This window comes from Martes martes (assembly GCF_963455335.1).
Source record: "Martes martes genome assembly, chromosome: 9".
NCBI lineage: Eukaryota > Metazoa > Chordata > Mammalia > Carnivora > Mustelidae > Martes > Martes martes.
In genome coordinates, this window is record NC_137896.1 from 25,447,242 (window position 1) to 25,474,592 (window position 27,351).

The window sequence follows — 27,351 nt, forward strand, 5'->3', positions numbered from 1 at the left end:
TAAGAGGGAGCGGGAAGTGCAGCCTTTGTTCTGGGCAGTCATGCACCTCCTGATAAAAATGCTGTTTCTCTGGAAGAAGGGGGAACACAGTTATGGTGACAACTAGCAGTCATTGCCGACTTCCAAAAGGGAAGAGATGCAAATGAAATGCAAATTGATATAGCATTATTCAGAATATATGGTGATGAGGACAGACACATGACAAAACTGAGGGCCCAGGTTAGGGAATAAGGAGGCAGTTTTATTTTAACTCACAAGAGGGAAATGAAACAAGTACTTTCCCTGTGTTTAAACTCAAAGCCACATCTAGATACTAGATTAAAGCAAGTCATTGACATCTTAGAATGGGGCACCTTATCTATGCCTTCCTTTGACGCCTTCCAGAGGAGGAGTGCATGCAGCTTTCCCAAAGAATTGGTGGCACTCAAATTTATCTCCATGTTTTTGTTTGCTTTTTTATTGAACAGACTATTTTTTAGAGCAGTTTTAGGTTTACAGAAAAATGAGTAGAAAGCACAAAGTTCTCATATACCCTCTCATCCAGCCCCCAGTTTCCTCTATTATTTTTTAAAAATATTTTATTTGTTTACTTGATGGAGAGAGAGAGAGAGAGAGAGAGAGCGCGAGAGGGAACACAAGCAGGGGAAGTGGGAGAGGGAGAAGCAGACTCCCCGCTGAGCAGGGAGCCCAATGCAGGGCTCAATCCCAGGACTCTGGGACGATGACCTGAGCCAAAGGCAGATGCTTAATGACTGAGCCACCCAGATGTCCTCATTTTCTTAACAGTGTCTTTCTCAGAGCAGAGTTTTTAATTTTAACGGAGTCTAATTTAGCAATATTTTCTTCCGTGGACTGTGGTTTGGTATTGTATTGGTCCTCGGGTTTTACTGCGTCTTTGCTGTGACCAGAGGGATAAATCACAGTATAGGCAGTGTAAACCAAAAGAGCAGGACGATGGGAACTGACCCCTGGTCTTGTCTGTGTAGCAACAGGTTCCCTCCTATGGTTTACGGAAGAGCTATACCACAAATTATGAGTGCAAATTCCTACCAAAGGAGCCTAAGCTCTGCTTTCAGATATCCAAAGATATATCCCAAATGAGAAAGCAGGAGAGAAATTCAGTTACCCACTAGGTAAACTGAAACACTGCTAGCTTCACTTTCCACTGCTTATTCCCAGTTCCTCTGTGCTACTCAGGGGTGCAGAACAAGTTCAATATAGGGTCCCAGGGGACCCTGGCAGGTGCTGTGATGTAAATCCTTCAGGAGATGCAATAATATAGAAAGATGTCATTGGTTCCCCCTATCTCACTGTCCACCTCTTCCCATCATTCCCCTTACAATGAAAGCTAATGCTTTCGATTGAAACAACATGTAGGAAGGGCCCACCACTTCCTTGTCTTCTCTGCGTCCTTCCCACATCTCCCTCCCCTCCACGGAGAGCTTCTTATGCAGGCTACCAAATACCTCTCAGCAACCACATCTCCAGGCCCTGGTATTCCTACAATGGTGGATACCTTCTTAACAACCATGATGGCTGCTTGGCCATGGGCAATGCCCAGACTGTGGACAGCCCAGCAGCCCTCAGGGAGACCCAGACTAACCAGCTTGTGTATCAGGGTGGGTCATCAGGAAAGTCAGGGCCCCAATTTGAAAAGTCATTCTTTTTTTTTTAAATTTTTATTTTTTTTAAGATTTTTTAAAAAAAGATTTTATTTATTCATTTGACACACACAGAGAGATCACAAGTAGGTAGAGAGACAGGTAGAGAAGGGGGGAAGCAGGCTCCCTGTTGAGCAGAGAGCCTGATGCTGGACTTGATCCCAGGACCCTGGGATTATGACCTGAGCCAAAGGCAGAGGCTTAACCCACTGAGCCACCCAGGCACCCAAAAAGTCATTCTTATCATCTTGTCAGACTCAGCTCTTTGGAGACAAAAACCCATCCAGCATCCCAGTACCAGTGTGATAGGCAGAATAAAGCTCTTCCCCCACACCCAAGATGTCACTGTCCTAATCCCTGGAGCCTGTGAATATGGGGCTTTGAAGATGTGAATAAGGATCTTGAAATGGAAAAGTTAGTCTGGATTATCCAGGTGGGCCCGATGTACCAACAGGTGTCCCTACAAGAGGAAGAGGGAGGCAGGAGACAGAGTCAGAGAAGGAGCTGTCATGACAAGCAGTTTGAAGTGATGAGTATAAGAGAAGCCAAGAGTCTGGGGACATGTCAGCCTCCAGAAGCTAGAAAAGGCAAGGAAATGAATTCTCCCCTAGAGGCTCCGAAAGGCACACAGCCTTGCTAAACCCATTTCAGATATCTGACCTCTGGAACTGTAAGATAATGCATTTGTGTTTTTAAGCCATCAAGTTTGTAGTCATTTGTTACAGAAGCCATAGGAAACTAACAGAGCCAGTGACTAATCAGCCGGGGGGGGGCAGTTAGAAACCTCGGGAGCCTTGGACCCCACTTCTCTTCATACTTCTGGTCTTTGGAAGGGTCCTTCCTCTTCTCTGATGTGTCATCCAGCAAAAAGGCAAATAGGTGATAGTCACGAACTGGCAGGACAAGACAAGCCGATCTGTCAGTAAAGTCTTTAGCCTTTGTGTCTTTTATTTAAATATTTATTCCATTATTTTTAAAGTTTCCTATCGCAACCACAGCGGTAACTGGAATCCAGCTGTCCCAGGCAATAGACATATCAACTTGGGGTCTCCTGAGGACGGCAGATTGTAGACTGCTGGAGTCAAAAAGAGACTGTCCAGTTCAAACCACTTGACAGATGTGGAACTGTGGCTGGACGGAGGTGGGGCAGGCGGGTGTCTGTGGGGAACCGTGAGCAGGACCAGGCAGGCAGCGTTAGAGCCACCCCTTAGGCATCAGCTGGGTACCTGGTCCCTCCCGGGGCCGCCCATCATGGCTGCTGTTGGTACTGGCTCTCGGTGGCCGTGTAGAAGTCGTCCAGCACGCTCTGGATATATTCGAAGGTGGGCCGCTCCTCAGGGCGGTTCTTCCAGCAGCGTGTCATGATGCTGTAGAGCTCCTCAGGGCAGTGCTCTGGTCTAGGCATGCGGTACCCGCGCTCCAGCGCCCGGATCACCTCTGGGTTTGTCATCCCTGAGAAGGAGCCATGGAATTAAAAAGGGAGGGATTGGGACAGGGAAACCTGGGGTGACAGACACCGTGACCTCCGCCACAGCCATCACTTCCCACCTCCTTTAGGAGCCGAGCCCCTCCCACTGTGAAAGCCAGTCTCCCTAACAGGGAGGGTAGGGGCGTGGCACCCAGTTTTGGCCAATGGGAGCTGAGGAGCATTGTTCTGGCAGACTACCAGGAAAGGTGTTCTTCCCTTGGAAGATACACCTTTCCTCTTTCGATGACACTGAGGAACAACATGATCCTTGGAGGACCGCACAGGGAAGACAATCACAGAGAAGCTAACCACAGTCCTGAGTGCTGTTGAGCACGTGAACTAGCCAGTCACCAACGCCAGACTCCTCCTCATGGAGACTGATAACTTGCCTATAGTTTCCGCCACTCTTGCTTATTTTGTTCCTTATAGCCTAATGTGTCCTCTATTTGGATATAGGTTCCATAACCCATTGCCTGGCTCTTACTGGTGTATCCTCAAGACAAAACAAATGGACTGTCTCAGTGTCACTCTGTGAGTGGGACCATTTCCTTGTTCAATTGAAGTTTATCTGAGATATCCTGAAAAACAATCTTCTACACGCCTGTGATGCCCAATCTTATACCACGAGTCTAGAGCCCCAAACTCATATATCTGAGTGCTTCCTCCAACATCTTTCCTTGGATGTTACACGTCACCTCGATTTTAACAGGACTAAACCAGAACTCTTGAATTTCTAGCCCCAGCCCATCACCTACCCAGCTGCTCAATTAAAACCAAGAGGATCAACCGTGATTCTTCTCTCTCTCTCCTTCCTCATCAGCAAGTCACATTTTTTCCTTCTTTTGAAACATAGCATCAACCCATCAACTTACCTCTGTCTCCACCACTTGCCCCCATCCCACTGCTGTGACTGCTACCTTCTCCTCAACTCCCAATCTATTCTCCATGCTGAACCAAAACATCACTTAAAGATGGAGATCAGATGACGCCACTTCTCTGCCCCAGAACCTCCAATGGCTTCCATACACTTAGAGTAACATCCACAGTCCACACTCTTTACCATGGCCATGGGCCCTCCCTTATCTGGCCACTGCCAACCTCATTGTTCACCATCTGCTCTCATTCCTTGTCTCCAGCTACCAGGCTTCTCTGTCTTTCTTCAAACACACCTCAGGGCCTAAGAGCTAGCTGTGTCTTCTAACTGGACTCTTTCCCCTAGTTCATCACTGAGCTATCTTTCAACTCTGATAGGACCCACTCTGACAGGAGCTGGGGAACGCCACAGGCAGCCCATGTCACTCCCTCTCACTTGTCCTGCTTCATTTTCTGCTCAGCATTCCTCTCCAGCTGGGAGTGTGTGTCTGATGTGTGTGTGTCCCTCCATGCTAGAACATGCTAGTCTCACCGTATCCTCAGTGCCTAACACACAGGAGGGATTTGATCAATACCAATGAATGAACCAACTGTCTACACCTCTTTATTTCTAATCTTCACAACCACTTCTGCAAGGTAGATATCATTACCTGTATTTTTTAAATGTAAAGACACCAAGGTAGGAGAAGTGAAGCGAATTTCTCGAAGCGTAATTGTTGTTGGGGTGAGACTCAAATTCAGGATGGTTTATATACAAAGTCAGGGAATCTCTGTATCTGCCTTTCTCCTTCTCCCCAGTGTTCTGGCTACAGATAACCCAGGAGACATCCCAACCAGAAAGGAACAGAGAGTAACATTATTTATAGAGTCTCAGGCAATCTGCATGTTGGGTATATCTTTGTAACTACATGGTCTACTCAGTGTAGGGTGCTGCCCATAGGCATGGGGATAAATTAATTCACTCAGCAAGTGGTTATTAATCACCCATCATGTGCCAAGCACACAGGTCAGCACATACACTAATGAGGAGTACAGACGTGGTTTCTGGCTTCATGGAGCTCAGTGTCTGGTAGGGAAATTATTAAATGAATATATGGTTATCAATTGCAATGAATACTCTGAATGAGACCATATGGGATATTATGAATGAGAAGTGAGGGGCATGTATGATACTTTAGATGACAGGATGGTGGGGTACAGACTGAGATGAAGCTGGAGAAGGAGGCAGGGGCTGGATCATGTGGGACCTGCAGGCTATAATTAGAAGTTTGAGATTTTGTCCCAACTACAATGAGAGACCATTAAAGAGTTAGAGGTGGAAAAGGGACAAAATCTGTTTCACAATTCTAGAAAGATCCCTCTGGCCTCAGTGGAGAATGGCCTGTGGGGGAGAGGGACAAATGCAGGGAGACCGTGTAGGAGGCCACCGTGCCATCAAGGTGGGAGATGATGTTGGCCTGGATGTAGGTGGAGGCAGAGGAGTTAGACATGAGCATGTATTTTGGAGACAAGTGGCCAGAACCTTGGGACTGCTTGGATGTAGGAAGGGGTGAGAGAAAAGGGAGGGCCAAGGAAGCCTCCAGATTTTCAGCTTAAGAAACTGGATGGATGGTGGTACCTTTGACCGAGATGGGGCAGGTGAGGGGAGGTTGGGGGCAAGGACCAAGAACTGTCTGAATGGATACACTAACAAGAGAAGACACCCGGACTGGGCCATGGAAGCAACCACAAGCTATGCCCCCTTCACTACCTGGGTAAGGGATCCGGCCATAGGTGACGATCTCCATCAGCAGAATGCCAAAGGACCAGACGTCTGACTTGATGGTGAAAGAGCCAAAGTTGATGGCTTCAGGAGCTGTCCACTTGATGGGGAACTTGGCCCCTGTGGGGTTGGACAGAGCAGAGTCAGGGAGAGTCTGGGAGCAGTCATGGCTGGGTGTATGCTAGGGTGGGGAGCAGGACAGGGGCATGGCTGCTGACATTTGTCCCACTGTCTGGCTCCCATGGTAGCAAGGGCCATCAATCCTAAGGACAGATGTCTAGAGGGGAGAGGAGAGGGCAGAGGGCTCTGGGGTGTGCCAGGGGAGCTGACAATCTGGACCACCTCATTGATTCAGCTCATACCCCAGGAAACTACAGCTCCCGAAGAGGAGAGTCCTCAAGGACTGGTATAAATGGAGTCATACAATATGCAGTCTTTGTCACTTAACACCATGTTCTGGAAGTTTATCCACGGTCAGCATCCATCAGTCCGTCCCTTCTTTATTGTGGCCGAATAATGTGCTTTTGTTGTTTCTACTTTTTGGCTGTCACGAATCGTGTTGCTATTCATACACAAGTTTGCCTGTTTCTGAATTTTATATAAATGGTGGCATCTACGTTTTGGGAGGGGTCTGATTTCTTTCATTTCAATATTACGTCTGTGAGAATGAACCATTTTGTTGCATGGAGCATTGGTTTGTAATTTTTCATTGCTGCATAGTATTATATTACATAAATGTACCACAATTTATATATCCATTCCACTATTCATGGATAGTTGGATGCTTCCTAGTTTTTGTTTACTACGCATAAAGTTGCTCTCACCCTTAATTTCAACATGCACTTGGCTAGCTCAGGCTAAAACTGATCTGAGTCACTGAGTATGAGAGTCTATGGGTCAAGATACTGTATCCGGAAGGACTCCAGCAAACTTACTAACATCAAGCTAATACTGAGACACATCTCAGCTCTCAGTGCTCATAACCCATCCAAGAGGGCCCCATGGATACTTTGGCAGTGCTCCCTACCTTCCCGAGCTGTGTACTCATTGTCTTCGATGACACGTGCCAGGCCAAAGTCGGCGATCTTACATACCAGGGATGCAGAGACCAGGATATTGGCAGCTCGGAGATCTCGGTGAATGTAATTCCTCTGCTCGATGAAGGCCATGCCTTCTGCAATCTCCACCCAAAACAGAGACATCCTCATCGTCACATCTGGCCCAGCCCAAAATAGGTCCCACCCAAAAACATAAGAGGAGTAAAAATGCATGTGTTTCCCCTTTCTTGTGGAAGGGTCCTGAGCTCAGTTTGGAATTTCTCTATCTCCCCATGTAGGCTGGGGGGATATCTCAGGACCTGGGTCTCTTTAGGGGCTTTTCTGGGATTCCAAGACTTCCAGAGACTACTTTGAGGAAAGACCATTATTTCCCCGGGACCTATATACACATACCAGAATACTATGAGATCCTCTCATCCCCAAACTTCTTTCTGGGGGACAACCTAGGCTAATGTCATATTCTGCTGTATCTCTTGTACCTTCTTCATCTTTAAGCCTGGGTAGGGAAAATTCATGTATTCATTCAACAAATATCTACTGAGTGTCTCATGGGTGCCAGGCATATTATTTGAATAGCTGGTGAGCCAGGCAAGGCCCCTGTGGGTAGTAGTAAGTGTCATAAAGGATAAAGCAGGATAGCAGGACATGAGTGTAGAGAGCTGTTTTGGATTGAGTAGTCAGGGAAGGCTGCCTTGAGGAGGTGAAATTTTAGCAAAGATCTGAGTGGTGATAATAAGTATGTCAAGTAAGAGCATTCCTGGCAGAGAGCGAGAACATCATGTGCAAAGGCCCTAAGTTAGGAATGAATTTGGGTGTTCATGGAACAGGTAGCTAAGCAGAAGTTGTCACGGTGCGGGGCGGCAGGATGGTGGGAGTTGAGGTTGAGAGGGAGGCTGCTGACTGTGAAGAACCTTCTAGGTTTGGAGAAGAGGTTGGATTGCATTCTGAGCATGATGGGAAGATGGTAGAAGTCCTCGAGCAGGAGTGTGACATGATCTGATGTATATTTTAATGCCATCATGGCTGCTGAATGAATAAAAGACTGTATAGAGAATTCTCATTCACAACGGGTCCCTAAAATACTGATTTTTCCTTAAGGACCTTTCTCAAGGGCTTGTGCATTAACCCTCATAAAGAAGCTTATAATTAACACCCAGACACCCAGAAAACAACACTTGTGGCTTACAAACTGGCCTTTGAGCTCCTTGAGCCAGGTGTTACTACAATCTCTGTTTTACAGAGTTGGGGGACACTTTTTCCAGATCATCCCACCAGGAAAATTCTCAATGTCAGACTCAAACCAGTCTGCAGATTTCCAGTCCCTGTGCCCCATGTTGCCTCTAATTACTGCAGAACTCCCATGCTTGGAGGACTGCAGCTGGGTGCAATCTGGTGAGATTTTGGGGGTGGGGTGGGGGAGCCTGCCAAGACAGACCAAACCAAGACACAAGCTTGCTCAAGGTCAGAGGCAAGACGGTGGCGCACTTGCAGAAAGTGGCCAGCAGGGGGCACCCGATGGCTACCGGAACCGAGGTGTGAGGCTTCAGACTTTCCAGCAAAAATTTGAGACTGATTTTGCTTGGAGTTACAAGCCTGCGGTGAGATGAGACAAGGTCTTGCAGGAGGCAGAGGGGGAGGGGAGCGGGATTAATGAGGAGTCCTCAGACAACAGAACAGTTGACAAGAGCTATTATGCTAATGACAGGCATTGTAGCTCATTCATTTTTTACAAGATGATATTTGAGCTTAAATAGCATTTGCTCTGTGCTTGAGGGTGGTACGGCTGCTATCAGCCATATAGCAAGAAAGCTGAATTCTAGAGAAATAAGTAACTGGTCCAAGTGGAGACCAGGAGTGGAACTCCAGCATCCCTGCTCAGGGTCTGTGCACTGATCTATCACTCTACCTGGGTTTTGGCCTTGGATTTGGCACTAGTGCTGCTAGGTACATTTTTTCGGTACTCACAGGCAGACATTCATGTAATTTATTGATTTTCACAAGCACTCGGTGGAGCAAGTGGGATTAACCCAATTTAGAAGACTAGAGGGTACTGCCTAAGGAACTCTGGACTTAATCTGATGTTGGACCAGCTCAGCCTGAGCCCCACAGCTCTGAGACCTCCAGCAAGCTACTTCCCTCTTCTGTGCTTTACTTTTCTTCTCTGTAGAATGAGGATGACAACAGAACCTGTTTCTGGGGGATCATGTGAGGATGAATCCTCTCAGCCTACACAAGGGTGTGAACAGGGTCTGGCTCGGAGGTATTCACTTCAATTGGGGCTATTCATGCTCCCTGGTGAGGAAGGTGGCATATTCAGAGAGGTTAAGCAACTGGCTCAAAGCAACACAGGCAGAGCTGGGATCAAAACCAAAACTCTATGTAATTACTAAGCCCAGAGGCTTACATAGTTTTGCTTCTCAAGGGTTGAAGGAATAACAGAGAGGTTCACTGGGTTCAGGTCTAAGAAGGAGGGGGTGATGAAGTGGTGATATTTCATGATATTTCATAACCACCAAGAAGGCTGCCATTATGTTGGGCATTAAAACTTGGATTTGAAAAACAACAACAATTTGGATTTCCTTCCGAGAGTATCAGAGAGCCACAAAATCAGAGCTGGAAGGGCCTAACCTGGGCTCTTCCAACAGAGTCCTAGTAATTCCTCGGGTTTGCTGGTCAGTGTTGGGGCAGACAAAGCAAAGGGCACCCCCTTCAATCCGAGCAACTCTGTTTTGATCTATTTTAAAATACTCAGCAACTGTACAAGAGTTCACTTGACCAGCAAAGTTAGGGCTTTACAAAAGACTTTTGGGGGTGCCTGGGAGGCTCAGTGGGTTAAAGCCTCTGCCTTCAGCTTGGGTCATGATTCCAGAGTCCTGGGATGGAGCCCGGCATTGGGCTCTCTGCTCAGCAGGGAGCCTGCTTCCCCATCTCTCTTTCTGCCTGCCTCTCTGCCTACTTGTGATCTCTGTCTGTCAAATAAATAAATAAAATCTTAAAAAAAAAAAAGACTTTTGAACTTGGAAAGCATAGATGTGGTCTAATTCCCTCATTTGACTAATGTAGACACCGAGGAATGTCGTAGATCTGAGGCCCATATAGCCAGTGCTTAGGTGAGGCATGTTCTACACCATCTGCCTTTCTAGGACTGGAAGTGAAGACCTGGTCCCAGGTTGCCTCCTTCCTCTCCCTGGGCCCTCTACTCCTGGACATACAAGGGTCAGGATCCTCCTTCCCTCCCTTGGTTTCTGTTCTCCCATCTGTGAAGCAGGGAGAATGGCATTTGTCCAGGCTGACTCTCCCCCAGTAAGATTTCTGCCAGTTTGATGGTTATGTTAGTTATAGGCCAGACTATTATTTCCCTAGGGACAGGGCCCATTAAAGTGAAAATACCAGGCCTTGATTTCCATATGCCTCTGGCATTCCAGGCTCCAAAATTTAAAGCCTTTTTTTTTTTTTTTTTTTTTTTTGTATCTCTGGACATTCCTCCCTCTCCTGAGATTTGCATACTCAAATGAGTTCTGCCTTAGGGATCTCCAGAAGGCACAGCCTTGGGTCCTAGGCAGGTTTCCCTTAACACTCTCTAGGCTGCAAACCATACCCCTCTCATCTTTGCCAGTCCCAGGTACCAGCTCACGAGGCCCTGCTCTTTTGCTTTTCCCCATGGGCTTTGGCACAGGCTGTTTCTTCCATCCAGAATACCCTCCTCTCTCCAGTTCAGCTGCCTAACTTCCACTCATCCTTCAGGGTTCAGCCCAGAAGCCACTTCCTCTGGGAAGCCTTCTTGGGTTGCTCCTGGACCAGGCTAAATGCTCTGGTATGTCCTCCCATAGCATCCCTTCCTCCCCTGTTTTCCCACAGAGAGGAGAGACTGAGAGAGACAGAAGGGAAAGACACTCAAGCTGGGTGTAAGAAGAGCTGTAGAGAGTGAAGGGAAGATGAGAGAGATCAAGTTCATCTGTAGTCAACTGCTTCTCCAGGCCTAACTTTCCTATTCTGTAAAATGGGATGACCTATCTGTGGCCAGGCTGTTACACTGGTGGCCCTCCGTGGACTGTGCCTCCTGGGACTCATGCCCTTGTGCAGCCCCCTCCCACCTTGAGCCTTGGCTGGGTCATGGGCCATACTTTGGCCAGTGAAAAGTAGCAAGAATGATGGGAGCAGAGGATTCACAAGGGCTTGCACATTAGGGCTCGACCCCTTGGAACACTCCCTCTTGGGACCTAGCCACCATGCTGTAAAGAAGCTCTGGCTGGACTACTGAGCGATGAGGAGCTACAGGAGAGTGATCCCAGAGGATGGGCCCCCATGACAAACATTCTAGAACATTCTAGCCCCAGGCAAGCTCTCAGCAGAGTCTATCCACATGACTGATCTCAGTCTCACCCCAGGGAGCAGAAGAGCCACCCAGCTAATCCCTGCCCTGGGCCGCCAAGGCCCCCTTAGACTCTCACCTGGGCTGAGAAGTCAATGAGCTTGGGCAATGGCTGCTTGCTGCCCTCTGTACTTTTCAGGAAGTCCAGCAGGCTTCCTGTGGGGGGAAGGGAAGCAATACATGCCAGTCAGTTCTCACACTTCTTTGGTGCATGGTTAAAATTGCTCATAGTCATGGATTTAAATAAAAATATTTATTTACCACTCCTGGTGTTTACGAACTAGAGTTTGAGTGTTTTAAAAATGATTTGTGATTACTAGATGGGGGCAATCACGGTTTCTTCGACTGAGGGAGTTTTCTGAGCCCCAATGACCAGAGGGGCCTGTGCTTTCATCGCACTGGCATAATTGTGTATTTAGAAAATGAAAAGCATTTTGAGATTTCAAAATCACACCCAATGACGTTGCGTGAGATGTTTCTGTTTATCGAAAAATGGGCAAGGATTGAAGATGGTGGTAAAGTGGTGGCCTAAAAAAAAAAAAAAAAAATCCCTGGGAAATCTTGGATCATGGGCGGGCTTGGTGGGGGCAGCCTGGAGGGAAGGCTTTGCCAGCTCTCTTTCCCAGAGCATTGGTCCAGACCAGGAAGACTGCGGGTGAGGCAGGGAGCTGCCCCCAGCCTCAAAGGCTTATTGTGAACCCATAAGCCTCTTCTACCATCACTCAGAGGGGTGCTGGCCCCACTCCCCTCTCCTGTAGCCCATGAGCTCCCCTTCTCCTGGCATCCTTTTGAATGGTTTCAGCCCATTAATGAGGAGGGCTGGGCTGTTGCCTGTCAAGGCCCAAGTAGTCAATTTCAAAGAGTAATTGTCAGAAGAGCTCCTGGCCAGACTGGGGCATCTGGAGGGCAGGGCCACATCTGAGTCTGCAGTTGACCAGTATGAGCCACCGCCTGTATCCCCAGCGCCCCGAGCGTAGCACCTTTGGCCATGAACTCCGTGACAATGTAGATGGGTTCCTCGGTGACCACCGCATGCAGCTTCACTAGCTTGTCGTGCTGCAGAGTCTTCATCAGGTTGGCCTCTGCCAGGAAGGCATCCACCGACATGCTCCCCGGCTTCATCGTCTTCACAGCCACCTTGGTGTGCTTATTGTAGGTGGCTGGAGCAGGGGAGGGAACAGGAAAGATGGTCAGAACCCACTGCTCCTTCCCCCATGGGCTTGGGAGGCCCAACAGCAGGTCTGTTTCCTCCAGAAGGCATTCCCTGCTCATCTGAGCCCTCAGAGAGGGAAAGGGAGGCATAGGCTTTGGCCTCAGAAGGATGTGGGTTAGAAGGCTGGTTCACTACTTCCTAGCTGTGTGCCCTTGGGCAAGTCACTTAACCTCTCTGAACTATGGTTTCCTCATCTGCAAGGTGGAAATGATCAGCATTGCCTTTCAAGGACTGTGGTAGGGATTCAAGAATAACCTCAAAACCTCACTCAGACTGTTAATTGCATATGTGTGCGTGTGTGCGTATGCACGTGCACACGCGCACACGCACACACGCGCACACACACACACACACACACACACATCTTTGCTTAAAATGCTTTAATTGTAACACTGCTCTCAATTAAATGACCCATCTCATCATGATCCACAAAGCCCTGCAGGATTTGGCCTCACCAAACCCTGCCCGCCCCCCTGCTTTTGTACACTAATCAGCCTGCATATCAATCAGTCTCCTCCTCCCACCGCAGACACTCAAGCCTCCCCACCCCTGCCTCATCTTGTTGATCATGTAAATCTCATAATTACTTGTGTTTCCATTTTTGCCTTGGCTACCAGGAAACTCAAATCTAGATGTGCGGTCTTCCTGTAGTGAGAGTCTAAGGCCTTTATATATAAAATTTTTAGTTTTCCAAACTTATCACTCAGCCACATTCTCTTATTCAATGCCTGGCACACAGCAGGGTCTCAGTAAATGTAGTTGAAATGTGTGGGTTTTATTTTTTTTCTTGCTGAATTGTTTACATCTCTGTAAGTTGTCTTTGCTCCCACGTGGAGCATGGTGGAGTGCACCAGGCACTGGGCCAGGCATTGCATCTACCCTGCATTCTGCAAAGCAGGCATCGCTGTTCTTATTAGGGGCAGGATGACGGAGATGGTGCATGCCTTTTTAGCGCCCCACAATGCCCTAGCGTGGCGCTGGGCACATGACAGGGGCTCAGAGCAGCTTGTGTATCAGTGGCCAACACTGAACATACCTGAAAAATCTCCAAACTACATTTCCCCCACTGAGTTTCCATCCTCCTAAGAGGACTTTGATGATCTCAACCCCAAACTAGGGGAACGTTCCAGCTCCATACTGGGGAGAAGGAGTAGATTCCTCACCTGGAACTCCTCCTTCCCAGAAGGGAGATTTGGACCCCAACAAGGCTGACCTCAAAAACAAATCAGTGTTTGCATAGCAAGACAATGTGGTTGCTATCAGGAATCATTCCTTTATGATTCTTATTCAAATCTCCCCACCCAGGCAGGGTGGCATCCCCACTTTGCCTCTTACTCTTCCTGGAAGCAATGACCTCCTTCATTCCACCCTCCCTCAACCCTCTGGCCCCGGGTCCTTACCCATCCAGACTTCCCCAAACTGCCCGGCTCCAAGTTTCTTCTCCAGCTTGAGGGATTCCCGGGGGATCTCCCAGGCATCTTTCTCCCATGGCTTCTGGGGCTTGGAGGACACGCAGGGCACTGTCAGCTTCTGGCAGAGTCCGTCACTCCCCTCTGGAACACAGGCCCTGGTCAGTCGAGGGCAGCTAGCCTGAGGCTTCCCCTCGAAGGCCTCCCTGCCCGGTCCACTGCCTGTGGCCAGGGTTCCAGTGGGTTACCACCAGCGGGCACGCAAGCACAGGGCATGATGAGATGTATCTCGACCCTACTGCTCAACAGGCCTAAGACTTCTAGAGACTCCAAGCAGCTGTGTGTCTGGGGAGGGTCAGGAAGAGCTCAGCAGGCCTCAGAGGCCACAGCGCACCCCTCACTAGGATTCCGGAGAGATGGGTCCACCCTGGTTGGGATGTGACCCTGGGGAGGACTCACTCTTGTAGTGGGCCACCAGCTCCTGCAGGGTGCTGAAGGTGCTCCGTGGGGAGATGTAGAAGCCCCCGCTGTCTAGGGTCCGGATCTTGTAATGCTTCACCGTGTCCCTGTGCTGGGGGTCGTAGTCTCGCACAGACAGAGAATAGCTTCCTGCAAGGGCCAGTGAAAAACCCGTCGGGAGCAGGACCTCAGTGCCCTGCCACCTCATGTTAGTGATGTGGGAAACAGAGGCAGAAGAAAAATGATTAAATTTCCTTACCCACCGACAAGCCCTTGAAAAAGGCAGAATGACGTTCCTCTAGGGACTCAATTGCCTCCACCTGGAGGCTTTGCTAAGGGCAAAGGGCAATCCTAGCCTGACTGACCCCTACCCCCAACCAGGATCCTGTAGTCTACTTTAACAATGGCTTTGGAAATTTCATCTCTAAACCCTCCAAGAGAGTGCTGACAATCATTCCCAAGCATATGGCCCACTGATATATATCTAAAGGGTCTCAGACAAAGGTTTTATTATTGGTAATGGATAACCTTTTCCCAACAACAGCTAGCCCCTCAAGGTCCTGAAAACCTTGCTTCCAAAATTCCTTAGAGACTTATGCCATCCCTGACCCCCTCCCAACTTGCAAGCATATAATGGACCACTCCTCACAGCCCCAGAGCAGCAGCTCTTTCTGCCCAGGGATCCTGTCCCCATGCTTTAATAAACCACCATTTTGCACCAAAGATGTCTCAAGAATTCTTTCTTGGTCGTCGGCTCCGGATCTCACCCCACCGAACCTCACCTGAATTCTAAGACTTCATCATTAGCACCCTGACGCCCACTCCCAGCACCCTTATAAGGCCACCGCTGGCACTGGGCGGGCATCGGGGCCGCGGAGTACAGGGGAAGAGTGGGCTGTGGGGTCCAGCCATCTGGGTGCTCGTCCAGCCTCCTCCATGTCCAGCTGTGAGACCCTGAACAAGTGATGCTGTCACCGCTCTGTGCCTCAGCCTCCTCATCTGTAAAATGGGGTTTGTCCTCATACCTCTGAACCTCATCGCATTGCCTGATGATTAAAAGAAGTAATGCTGGAAAACACTCAGGATGTGAACCCTCAGCATATGTCAGCTCTCATCAGCATCTTCATTATCTCGATCCATCTATCATCTACCATCTGTCACAATAGCCAAGACATCACATCACACTGGTAAAGAGGTGACTCAGAAGCCAACAAAGAGAAAGATCCACAACAACAACACAATGCAGTCTGGTTCTTGAAATGTAAACGTCAAAATATAAATGTCAACATTGGATATGGTGGCAGGCTGAACATCCCCCCCTGAAGATGTCTGTGTCCTAATCGCTGGCACCTGACTTTGTTAGCTTACGTGGTTAAAGGGACTTGGGGGGTGTGATCCCGTGAAGGATCTGGACACGGGCAGATTATTGTGCATTGTCCAGGTGGCCCCGATGGAATCACAGAGTCCTTATAAGAGGAAGGTCAAAGTCAATTGTAGAATAGGTGAAGACAGAAACACAAGGTTGGAGGGATGTGGAAAAGGGGCTATGAGCCAAGGAATACTGGTGGCCTCTAGAAGCTGACAAAGGCAAGGAATCAGACTTTCCTGAAGGCTCCAGAAGGAACCAGCCCTTCAGACACCTTGACTTGAGCCTGGTGAGACCAACTTCAGACTTCTGACCTCCAGAACTGTAAGGTAACAGATTTACCTCATCTAAGCTATGAAGTTTGTGGTCACTTGTGACAGGAGCATTAGGAACCTAATGCACATGACATCACACAGACCGGAAACACGCAAGTCTTTCAGTCCCTGACCATGCTTCTGTGTTTGCAAGCTGGGCATCCTTGGGCATCCTGTTAGCCTCTCTGTCTCGGTCTGCTCTACGTGCACCGTGAGCACTATGACATAGGATTTTGAGGAAGCTTGAATTGTTGCACAAAAAAAAACAGGTGACTAGATATCCAAGCCACTGTTCTAAGAATTTCATCCAAATAAACTGCGAGTGAATATGAATAATCATCCCAAAATGGATTGGAATTATATGAATATAAGGCATTATGTTATTCATTATACTGAATGAATAACCCCGCGAGGTCGGGGTTTTAGATCGCCATCATTTTACAGGCAAGCAGACTGAGGTCCAGGCAGGTGAACTAACTCAGTTGCAGGCATGCAGCTGGAAAGTGGCGGAGTCTGGAGTCAAACTCAGGCGGCTGGCTCTGGGCCCCACTCTTTGTCACTCTGCCCAGCCAAGGTGAGGCTGGCTTGACTGGTGCTAGATGGGGGTGGGGTAGAATCCAAGAAGCAGCAGGATAGGGTTCAGGGGACTCACGGGGTCAGTTTTATTAACCTGGTTAAATTGGCCCCTAGGGTCCTCCATTGGCGGGGGCAGGGGGGCGGGGCTGTGCAAGGGACTAGGCTCACCTTCCCGCCCTGCAGGACTGGGTGGTTTCTTGATTCTCCTGCCTCTATCTGCAGGATGGTCCAGCTCAATCAATCCCCCAGCTGTCCTGGGAGCAGCTGGACAGGAGAAGCCAGGGACTGTATGTCTTTGCCCTTTTTGGTCCTATTTCCCTTGCCTTGAGGCTTGAAGGGGGGCTCTTGGGTGGGAGGAAATAAAGTCTAAATACGCACTGGCCTGAAACAGTGATGGTGAGTGGCCTTATCCTACCACATTCGGGCTTGACCAATTCGGACATCTAGGGGGAGAGCAGAAGGCCAGGCAGATATCTTTGATGGATGTCCCCAAAACTGTTTGCTCAGGGTACTGTGAGGTCACACTTTATACAATTTACTTGCTGAATCTGCACCAAGCAGCTTTGAGAGTAAACATATTAGTAAAGGTGCGCCCCACGTGTGAAGCTGGAAATCACGAGACTCCTTATTGACATCCATTCCTTTGGAAAAATTAGCCTTAACGGATGCCAGTTTGTTTTTGGGTACTGTTCTTCCTTCCTGGGTGACAACCCAGCAGAAAGCCACCCTCACAGCACAGGAATTTCAGGAAGTTGTTCACCAACATCAAAACTTCCCAAAAAACAGCACAAATGCCCGTTTAAGCAGAGTCTCAGAGGAGGCTGGTGTGGGGTTCTTCTTACAGCCTGGTCTACTCCTTCCTTATGGAAGGAGTGGGGAATCAGGCTTGTGGACAAGATATATTATGATGGGTATTTTAAGTAATACAAGTTAATGAAGGTCAAGCTTCAACAGAATATTGTTTTTTGGGGTCTACAACCACTTGGCGACCCAACCAGAAACTACAGGGGCTGAGAAGACCTAAACCAGGCTCTAGGAAAGGGCAGGAGAAAACTTGGCAGTCTGGTGGGCTGAGTGAGTTTTTCAGTCCCCCGGAGAATTGCAGTGACGCAGTCATGCCTGGGGTACCCCTGAAGTGTGGGGTAGGGTGGGGAGGGCTGGCATCACCTTTGGTGGTCTCGCTGTCCCGGATCATGAAGGAGCCCAGTACATTGCCGGGGGCCAGGAGCTGGCGCTCTGCATCCTTCCGGCTGATGTCCTTGAAGAACCACCTGGTGGAAAGGGGCAGAAGCATTGTGTGAACTCGGGATAGGGGGTCCTGTCCCGCCGGGCACCAAGAGACTGAGCACCTGGCTTCCTGTAGCATTGATTTCTCCACAAGATTCTTCTGGGGAAAAATAACCATTCTTTTGATATAAAAACAGACATTTTACCAGGAGTGAATCCAGTTTGCTGAGATGGAAACTTACACAGTTTGGAGGCTTTCTTTAAGAAAAATAATACCAAAAGAAAAATTTGCCCCCCAAAAATGTAAAAAAAAAAACCAACTTTTTTTAAAGATAAAGAATACAGCATTATTAATACAAAATGCCTATGGGTCATTCCAATGCCACCCAAGGTGAGGAATATGGTGAGGGATAGAAAAACTGACTGGTAAGATACAGCAGTCTTAACCAACTGTGGTCAAAATCTTGCTTTTGCCAATTTTACAGGCACACATGAGCGTCCTCCCAGGGTCTCAGAGGGTCCATATGAGTGGGGGCCCGAGCTTTGTAAACTTTACAATGTATCCTCTTCTGTGTGTGCAAAGTTGAATATAAAGTCAACATGAATTTTTAAGCTAAAATGTGAGATTTCAATAATTTTATACTTGGACCTTTTCATTTTTCTCCCTGGCTGCTTGGGATATTGAGTAGAAAAGCCCAAGACACAGCAGCAGCCAAATCCATTCCTACCCTCAGCAGGGTGAGGAGTGGTTCGTGTGCTGTAATGGAAAATGTCCAAGACCCAAGATCAGCTGGCCTTGCACCTACCACAAATCTGCTGTGTGACTTTGAGCAAGTCACTCTCCCCCTCTGGGCCTCTGTTTCCTTTGTATCAACTGGGGGAGAAAAGACAGCTAAATTCATCAAGTTCTTGTAATCCACCCAACAATTATATGGAATCATGGCCCTTATTATCCCCATTTTATAGAAGAGAAAACTGAGGAATGGAGAGAGCAAATTACTTGACTGGTGTCATACAGCTGGGCAGTGGTAGAGACAGGATTCAAGTCCAGGCCTTCTAACTCTGGAGCCCATGCTCTTTGTCACCATGGGACACCACCCACCTGCCTTTTCTGCTTTCATGTGTGAACTGATTTGTGTTATGGTGAAATAGTCAAGCAATATAACAGGGTACACAGTGAGAGCTGTCTCCCTGGCAATCCCACCCCTGGGAAGTTATCCCAGGGATCTTGCACAAGGAAGAAATGACAGATACACAAGGAGAGTCACTATAGCCCAGGACTGGAAACGATTTCAGGGACCACTAAGAGGGGATGGTAGTATGTCTACATGATGGATACTGCATCTGTACAAGGAAGGTTTAGGATGGCGTGGATAGTATCTGCCACTGGTGTAAAATAAAGGGAGATATATGTATTTTCATATACAAGTATTAAGCATTTGGGAAGACTCATAAGAAACTGGCTTCTGGGGAGGGGAAAGTGGCTGGTTGGCAACAGGGTAGAAGGAAGACTTTTTACCCTTTATTCTATGTCCTTCCCCACCATTTGCATTTTGAAACATTCAAAGTGTTCCAGGAGGGGGAATAAGTAAGATTCTGGCCCCCCCCCCCATACTTCCCAGTACCCTGACCGCCCTTCCCAAAGGCACCCTCCACTGGTAGTTTCTTAATACAGATGCAAGAATGTGTGAGTGCGCTCGGCAAGCCCAATGTGTCTGTTTCAGTCAGTGGTTCTCAAGGTGAGTCCTGGGACCAGCAGCATCAGCCTCACCAGAGAACTTGTTAGAAATGCAAATTCTGAATCTGACAGTTGAGGAGCAGGGCTCAGAAACCAGCATTTTAACCAGCCTTCCGGGCGAGGCTGATGCACTGAAGACTGAGATCCACCAATGAGGTCATCCCCTTTGTTCCCAAATGATGACCCGTCATACGTGTTTTCTGCACCCTGTCTTTTCCACGCAGCAATTGTGTTGCCCTTGAGGATTCCCACCAGCCCGTGCCTCCTCTAAGGCTGCCAGGGAAGGTGGGGTGCAGGCAATCTGTGTGTTCAGATCCTGGAGTCTGGGAACAGAGCCCTGGATGCCCCAAGAGAAAGCCTAGAAGGATTAAGAAGGAACAAAGCCCTGCCTGCAGCATGTAAGGGGTGTGCTTGCGGCTGGTGGCGGGGGACTGGTCCAGGACAGCAGGCTCAGTGGTAGGAGAGGGGTGACTTCACACAGTTTCATGTGCACTAAGAAGGGCATGACTGAAGATGGGGAAAGCCCAAACATTTGAATTTCTAATAGGTCAGCATTTCAAACCCTCAACACCATCGAGCCAGAGGGAGGAGGCAGAAAAAAGAAAAACCATAGTGACCGCCATTTTTTAACTTCTTGAATGGCTGGTTGTGAATGGGATCCATCATTGCCCCGTGGTATGGCCATCATTTCACTCACCCATCTCAGCCACTATGCTGGGAACATCACCAGGGAGGAGGCCTGAGTCACCTAGTGTCCCTGAAACAGGGCTGCTGGGCGTTCGGCAAATGTCTGTTGGATGTTGGGAAGGCTGCATGAATGCCGTGTAACTGTTTATGTTTTCAGAGTCAAGCTAGATACAGAGAAGGAGCTGCAGCCTAGCCCTCTGGGCTACAGGGAGCTCTCTGAGGGCAGGGGTGTGCCTTACTGGTTCTTGAAGTTCCTGGTCTGGCACAGGGCTTGGTGATGTGCAGGCACATACTTACTGAATGAACCAAATGAGGGATGTCTGGCCAGGCGTGGGCTGGCTCACCTCCCAGAAGACCCTCTTTGGCATGACCATATACTTCAGTCAACAAATATGCATTGAGCACCTACTGCATGCCTGCCTGTGCTGAAGGTGCCCTGGCAGACAGACAAGGTCCCTGTCCTCAAATGGTCCCATCCTGGGGGGGTGGGATGGGGAGGCAGGCAGGGAACGTGTGAGCAACCACAGAAACAAGATTGTTCTTGCTAGCGAGAAGTGTTCAGGTCTCCATGAGTGACACAGTCCCAGAGGGGATCCGCCTTAGACAGGGTCTTTGAGACCTGAAGGGTGAGAAGGAGACGGGCAAGGGCAGAACCCTGGGAAGAGTGGGTCATGCGGGGGACACAGCAAGTGCACAAGGCCTGGGGCAGGAACAAACCGATTTTGCTCGTACTTCCTTCTGCAGGGCAGGAAAAATGGAATACTTACTCCTCTGTCTCCAGAGAGTCAATGCGGGCAACGTAGTTGCTTGGGATGTAGCCTTCTTTCCGGGTGACCAGGGATCGAGCCTTCCACCACTCCCCAGACCTGAGGACAGGAGGGAGCAAAGGAGTCAGGGAGCAGAGGGAATCCCCCGGTCTTGGGCTCCCCAGCCTTGGCCGAGAATAGCCCCACCCCAGGAAGCAGATAGGGTAAAGGGCAGGGTCACCATGGTCCCAGCCCCCAGCATGTACCCCATCACCAGGGTTGGGAGCTTCGCAACAGTCCCCACTGTGCATCCAAGGGTCTAGAATCAAGCCCAGTCCCTGCATTCACAGTCCACAGCCCTAGATCTCTGGCCCCACTCTTCCCCTGGACTTGCAGTGGTCCACACTTAGGGTGTGGGGCCCTGTGCCCATGGCAGAGTCATTGTATGCCAAGAGCCACAGGGAGTGGTCTTACCAAGTGTAACCACTCCCATTCTTGAGCCCTAGCACACAAGGACTCACTGACGGTGAAGACTCTAGGGGACTGGAGGTAGCAAACTCAAGAGACCAGAGATTTCTGAACGCAAAGGCACCTCAGCAGGGTCTGGTCCATAGACAAACCTATAGCTTAATTACAGGAACCTGAGGAAGGCAGCCCTGAGAAAGCACTTTCACCTGTTGTTGCCTGGATGTGGACTGCTAGCAAGTACACAATCTCCTTTGTTGAGGCTCTCAACCAGGTTCACACCAAACCCTCCCTCCTCTATTAGGATTCTTATCAGCCATTTACCCCCTAGTATAAGATAGTCTATCGTGTCCTTTATTGAAACACAAAAGAGAGCATGATTGAGTATTGAAGGTAGCTGTGTCTTAGGAGTGGGACAGAGACTCACTCTTCCAGGACCACCATCTGATCTCCCTTCTGGAAACTGAGGTCTTCATGGTGAATGGCCTCATAATCATATAGTGCGATCACAATGATGTCATCGGGACCTACTGGGAGAGGGACACACAAGATGGTAAGGCTTTATCTGAGCACCACCACAGCCCTGGATGTTTCCCATCCCAACAACTGGCACCCAGCCCTGGACCAAATGACATGTCTGTCTCGTGGTATAAATAAGGATCGTGCCACGTGGGGTGCGGTTCTAGAGTTTAAAGCTAAAGGTGTTTTGTTTGCATTCGTATACAGGGTAATAGAACAAAATAGCCTGTACAAAGTACTTTGGGAGCAATTTAAAGGATTTGCAAGGGTGGTTGTGACTGTGTGGGATTTTTGCCTTAAGCTCTGACTGAGCACCTAACCTAACCCGCTACAAGACACAAGACGCCACCTCATACATTTTCCAAATACTTACCATCGGCAGACCCTGGTGGGATGTTGTTGCTGTTGTCAGGACGCTGCGAGGAAGAAACGGGAGAAGGGGATGAATCTGATAGCATGTGGGGAGCCACAGAAGGTCTGTGTCAAAAAGGATACCCAAGAGTACCTCATCCTAGCCCTGTGTGTCATGGGAGGAGGACCTGAGAGGGCTAGGGACATAGGTGAGGTCACACAGCACATGAGGGGCACCACAAAGATCCAGGTCTCTTGGGTTGTGGCCATGGCCTTGGCCTTGGGCCTACTGGGGGACACTGGCTTGTTCCCTCCCTTGACATGCAGTGAGAGGTTGGTCCAGATCGGTGTTTTCTGAGATATGTTTGAAGAAGCTGTAGGTCTACCAAGATGTCCCAGCATAAAGGCTCCATTCTGTATATGAAGGACCTTAAGTGTTCACCCAGAGGTGGACTGCCGTCTACACCCTGGCACCCTACACAGTCCTCAGGGAGGTGGACTTTTATTCCCGGCACAACTAGGCCTTAAAGATACACTGGTGAGTGAACAAAGCTAGTTCTTCAGAAGGAAAACCATGATTTATGTATAGAGAACACATACACATACGTCCTCAATACATTCTGGGGATAAAAACTGTATGGGGAAAAAGGTTTGTCAAGGGTCCACACCAAACTGACAACAGTTGATGCCTCTGAAGAGGGGTGGGACATCTCTGGGGAGGGAGACATTGGTCAGGGAAACTGTAGCTTTCACTGTAATCTGTGACTTTTCTTTATAAGGGGAATGTGTTTGTATGTCGCACACTTAAGTAAACTTGGAGAAACAGGTGTGGGGAACAATGAGAAGTATCTTTTTGGGGGGAGATCCACAAAGCCCATCAAGATTCATAAAGCTTTGAGGACTCCCACAGAGAAGTTGTCTGTTTTGGCCAGTGTTTTGTAAACTGGTTTGGCCTGGGAACCCTTTCTCTGAGGAACACTTAACTAACTCATCACTGAATTAATGCCCTGCAGGAGAAGGACAAATCGCTGATAATAACATCCCTTAAATCTGATGTTCAGGAGACAACCAAAAACCAGTGGGAGAAGACTCTCTGCTTCCCACTGGTGCCAAGCGAGAGGGCCTCAGAGAACCTGGAGCCCTAGCCACAGAAAGGGCCCAGGGCCACACAGGTTAGGAGAGAGAACAGATCTAGGAGTGACTTAGGGTTTAAGATGTCAGTTCAGGACATCACTGGTGTGAAAAGCTCATATAATCTCAGGATCAGGATGTATTAATAGAGGTTAAGTGCAGAGGGAGGGAGGTGACTATTGCACTAACACGCTCCCCCACCCCGCCCCTTTCCCCAAATTAGCCCTGTTTGAGACATCATGCCTGGAGAAGGGCAAGCAGAATGGAGAGATGCCAGGAATCCATGTGGTGTGAAAGATGATTCGGAAGGAATGGGTGGGTTGGGATAAGATGTTTGCTTTATTCTCTACTGGTTGTTATGGGGCAAAGGGAGAGGATGTATTTGGTGTGGGGCTGACGGGCAGGTTTGGGAACAAGGAGTCAGGGTATGAGACAACAGACTTCCCTTCAATATGAGGCAGAACTTTCTAAGGGCCTCCCCCAGGAAGAAGAGTGCACCCCCGTCTCTAGAGGCAGCAAGCAGAGACCGTGCTTCCGTACTTCCGTAGATGACCTCAGATAACAGCATGGACTCCAGGATTCCAGAGTAGAGAGCACCCCAGCCTCGGGGTTAGAAAGACCTGGCTCTGCTGTCCCCAGCTGTGTGGCCCCTGGGAGGCATTTCACCTCTTAGAGTCTTTGTCACAGTGGCTTTAAAGTGGCACAACTCCTGCCTCACAACTTTTGGTGGGGACTAATGTTATAGAAGCCCCTCACCCCAATGCCTAGAACACAGCAGGTGTTCCAAGAATGGAAGATTATTACAGCCGTTCCTGCTGCTATAGTACCATCACCACCGCTCCCGGTTCTGGTACTGTTACGGTTAACAGCACTGTTACTGCTATAGCCACTCTTCTATCACTCCCCCTCACTTTTTCTTTTTCTTTTCTTTTTTTTTTTTTATGTTATGTTAGTCACCATACAGTACATCATTAGTTTTCAATGTAGTGTTCCACGATTCACTGTTTGCATCTAACACCCAGTGCTCCATGCAATCCGTGCCCTCCTTAATACCCATCACTGGGCTCACCCATCCCCCCAACCTCCCCTCCCTTCTAAAACCTTCTGTTTGTTTCCCCGAGTCTTCTACCCCTCTCATGACTACAGGACTAGGGGCCCTACTGCCTGGGCACCTATCGCTCCCATTCTCACCACTAGTATCGCCCTGACTATAGTTCCTCATGAGCGTTTGGCTTCCGCCTCTGTTTCTCCTGCTTCAAATACTGGCACTTGGGAGATTGCACGGCCCAGGTTCGAATCCTGCCTCTATCCCTTGCTACCTGTACAGCCTTCAGCACGTTATTAAGCTCTGTGTCTCACCTGTGTAATAAAAATGGAGACCTAGGATTACTGTGAGGCTTTAAGGTGCTGATAACGGTACAGCACTTAGGACAGTGCATGGTTGGTCGTGGGCTCTGTATAAGCAGAGGAGAAGTAAGCAAATACCTCTACTAGTATGACCACTTCTCTTACTTACTGCGTCGTCTGCGCTTGCCGTCATACTCCCGCTGCTCTTGCTGCTATAATTGCTATTATGGTTGTCGCTACAGCACTAATACTGTCATTACTGTCACCACTTCAACTGCTTTGTTACTGGTCAGGTCACTGACTACTCTCAGCACTGCCCGGGCTTGGGGCCTCTGCCATGCCCACCAGGACCTGGTCCCTGGAGCCCGGGTGGAGGGGCCAAGGTGTGTGCAGCTGGATAAGGAGGAGTGACATCACTGCCCCAGGTCCTTGGTGCAGATGAGTCAAGGGACTGCTGGTGATGGGTCAGCTCCATGTCACCCCTGCTGACCGTTGGGAATACGGGAGGCTGTTAGGGCAATTTGGGACAGCATGGGGCAGCCCCTCAGGCTGCTGAACCCCCCTTTCTTCCCCCACTCACCCTCTTGTTTGTAGACGTGGGATCTGGCACATACACAGGGCTGTGTGGGTTGGTGCTGGGCTCGGTTTTTGAGACCTTGCCTCTGTCCTGGAGGAATTTGGACTTCATGCACCCCATCCTGCGTCAGAGAGAAGGGAAGTGAGCCTGGCTTGCCCCCAGCCTACACAGGAGAGTCTTGGATGCTGGGTTCCAGGCCCCCTGCCCTCAGGCTAGCTCCCTCTCCCCTATCCTGTCTCCCCCCCCACCCCTGCCCCCTCACCCCTGCCAAGCCCACTCACTCCACCCTTGCCACCTCTGGGCTTCCCCACGTCCATGTCTACCACATACCCACACAGAATTGACAAGTTGTCATAGCCATGCTACCAAGGACCCTTGCAATGGGGAGTTTATTCAGAGAATAAATCATGAGAATCATCAAAATTCAACAGGCAGAGCCTTGGAGCAGAGTGGGTGGTAGGCACCACGGGTTCTGGGATCAGAAAGCCTTGAGCTGACGCTTGGCCCCTCCACCCCACCAACACCTCACTCATCACTGGCCCTGCTCCCCAGTCTCAGTTCCTCATCAGCAAAATGGGGATAATAATAATACAACATACTTGCAGGGTGCTGAAAGGATGAGAAAACACGGAGGCGGGGAAATACTTAGCACAGCGTGGGACTCAGAGCAAACAGTAAAGTGAAACTATACTATTATGATCTAATAAATTATCATTTTATATTAAATGACCAAGATGGGGTCACATAATATGGCTCAAACAATCTAGCTAAATAGTAGCTAAGGCATCATCTTCCTTGTATCATTTTATAACTGCCTTATAATAGTTTCCTCCCTCCCTCCCCCTCTCTCTGTTTCTTTTTTCTTCTTTCTCTCGTGAGTTTATTTGGTCATTCATTCCTTTGTTTACTCAGCAAACACTTACTGAGCACTCTTCTACACCATGAATAAGATAAGCGAGTTCATGCCGTTATGGAGCTCACCCTGGGGATGAATGGGAGACACAGACAATAAACAGGTAAACAAATACATAATGCGATAAATTTAGTGAAAAGTGTGAGGACAACCATAAAGGGTGTGACAGGAAACAATGGTGCAGTGCTTTTTTTAGACAGGGTGATTGGAAAGTCTTCTCTGAGGAGGTGACGTCAGACCTGGGACCCAAATGGCACAAAGGAGCTGGTCATGAAACACAGTGAGGAACAGTGTTCCAGGCAGAGGGAACAGCAAGTGCAAAGGCCCTGAGGCTGGAATGTGCTTGGAGAGAATGTGGTACTGAAAGGAGGCCACTGTGGCCGGAGGTCCCAGGCAGGCAAGAGGGGTGTGGTTTGGGACAAGGCTGCCACATCTTTTATAGCCAAGGGAGAATCTGGGTTTGATTCTAAAAGATGATGAGAAACCACGGAAAGTTTTAAGCAGGAGAATGATGGGATTCATTTGCATTTCAAATAATGGCTGCTGGGTGGAGTAGGGACTCTAGGAGGCAAGGCAGGGAACCCTGTTCACAGCAAGAAGTCCAAGCATGAGATGATGGTGGCCTGGCCCAGGGGTGGTAAACAATGGACTTCAGGATTTGAGGGGATATTTTGGAGGTAAAGCTGATAGACATCGCCAATGGACTTATGAAATTTTAAGATATTTAAAGAAAACGTGTTTTTCAGATCAGAGTCAAAACTTAATTGCAAAATGGCAGAAAGATTTTATTTCTTCTCTCAAAATGCTCACGTGTATTTGCTGAGATGAGCCCTAAGCAGCCACATGAGAGAGTAATTGTTTTTCTCAGCTCTGCACAACTGTAATTCTCCTCTAAAGCAGTTAGAACTCAGTTATACTTATCTTGTTAAAATAAACACATGTTTGTGGTCTAAGAAAAAAAAAATCTATATTCCTAGGCTTAGGGGAGTTACTTTTTAAAAAAAGATTCTTTTTATTCACAAGGATGTTTTTGTCTGTCCTTGTGGGAATTGGCAACAATTTACCACTTGAAGACTTAAGCGGTTTCTGCTTCATTTGCCTGTTGTGAATAAAATAAGG

The 27,351-nt window shown here is 48.7% G+C and overlaps 1 protein-coding gene across 2 annotated transcripts; it reads right to left on the reverse strand.

The window, feature by feature from the left end:
* Positions 1 to 1,695: 1,695 nt before the first annotated feature.
* On the reverse strand, positions 1,696 to 25,439 carry HCK (HCK proto-oncogene, Src family tyrosine kinase; the record flags this gene model as incomplete). Of its 2 annotated transcripts, none has more annotated exons than XM_080813981.1 (12): positions 1,696 to 3,113; positions 5,753 to 5,884; positions 6,792 to 6,945; positions 11,274 to 11,350; positions 12,175 to 12,354; positions 13,808 to 13,960; positions 14,276 to 14,425; positions 17,699 to 17,802; positions 20,951 to 21,049; positions 21,822 to 21,921; positions 22,287 to 22,329; positions 25,323 to 25,439. In XM_080813981.1, 12 exons carry the CDS (start codon positions 25,437 to 25,439, stop codon positions 2,911 to 2,913), a joined length of 1,512 nt encoding a protein of 503 aa, XP_080670107.1. In that variant the 3' UTR covers positions 1,696 to 2,910. The 2 variants fall into 2 exon arrangements, with proteins under 2 accessions (XP_080670107.1, XP_080670106.1); XM_080813980.1 differs by having other exon boundaries at positions 21,822 to 21,924.
* Positions 25,440 to 27,351: the final 1,912 nt, after the last annotated feature.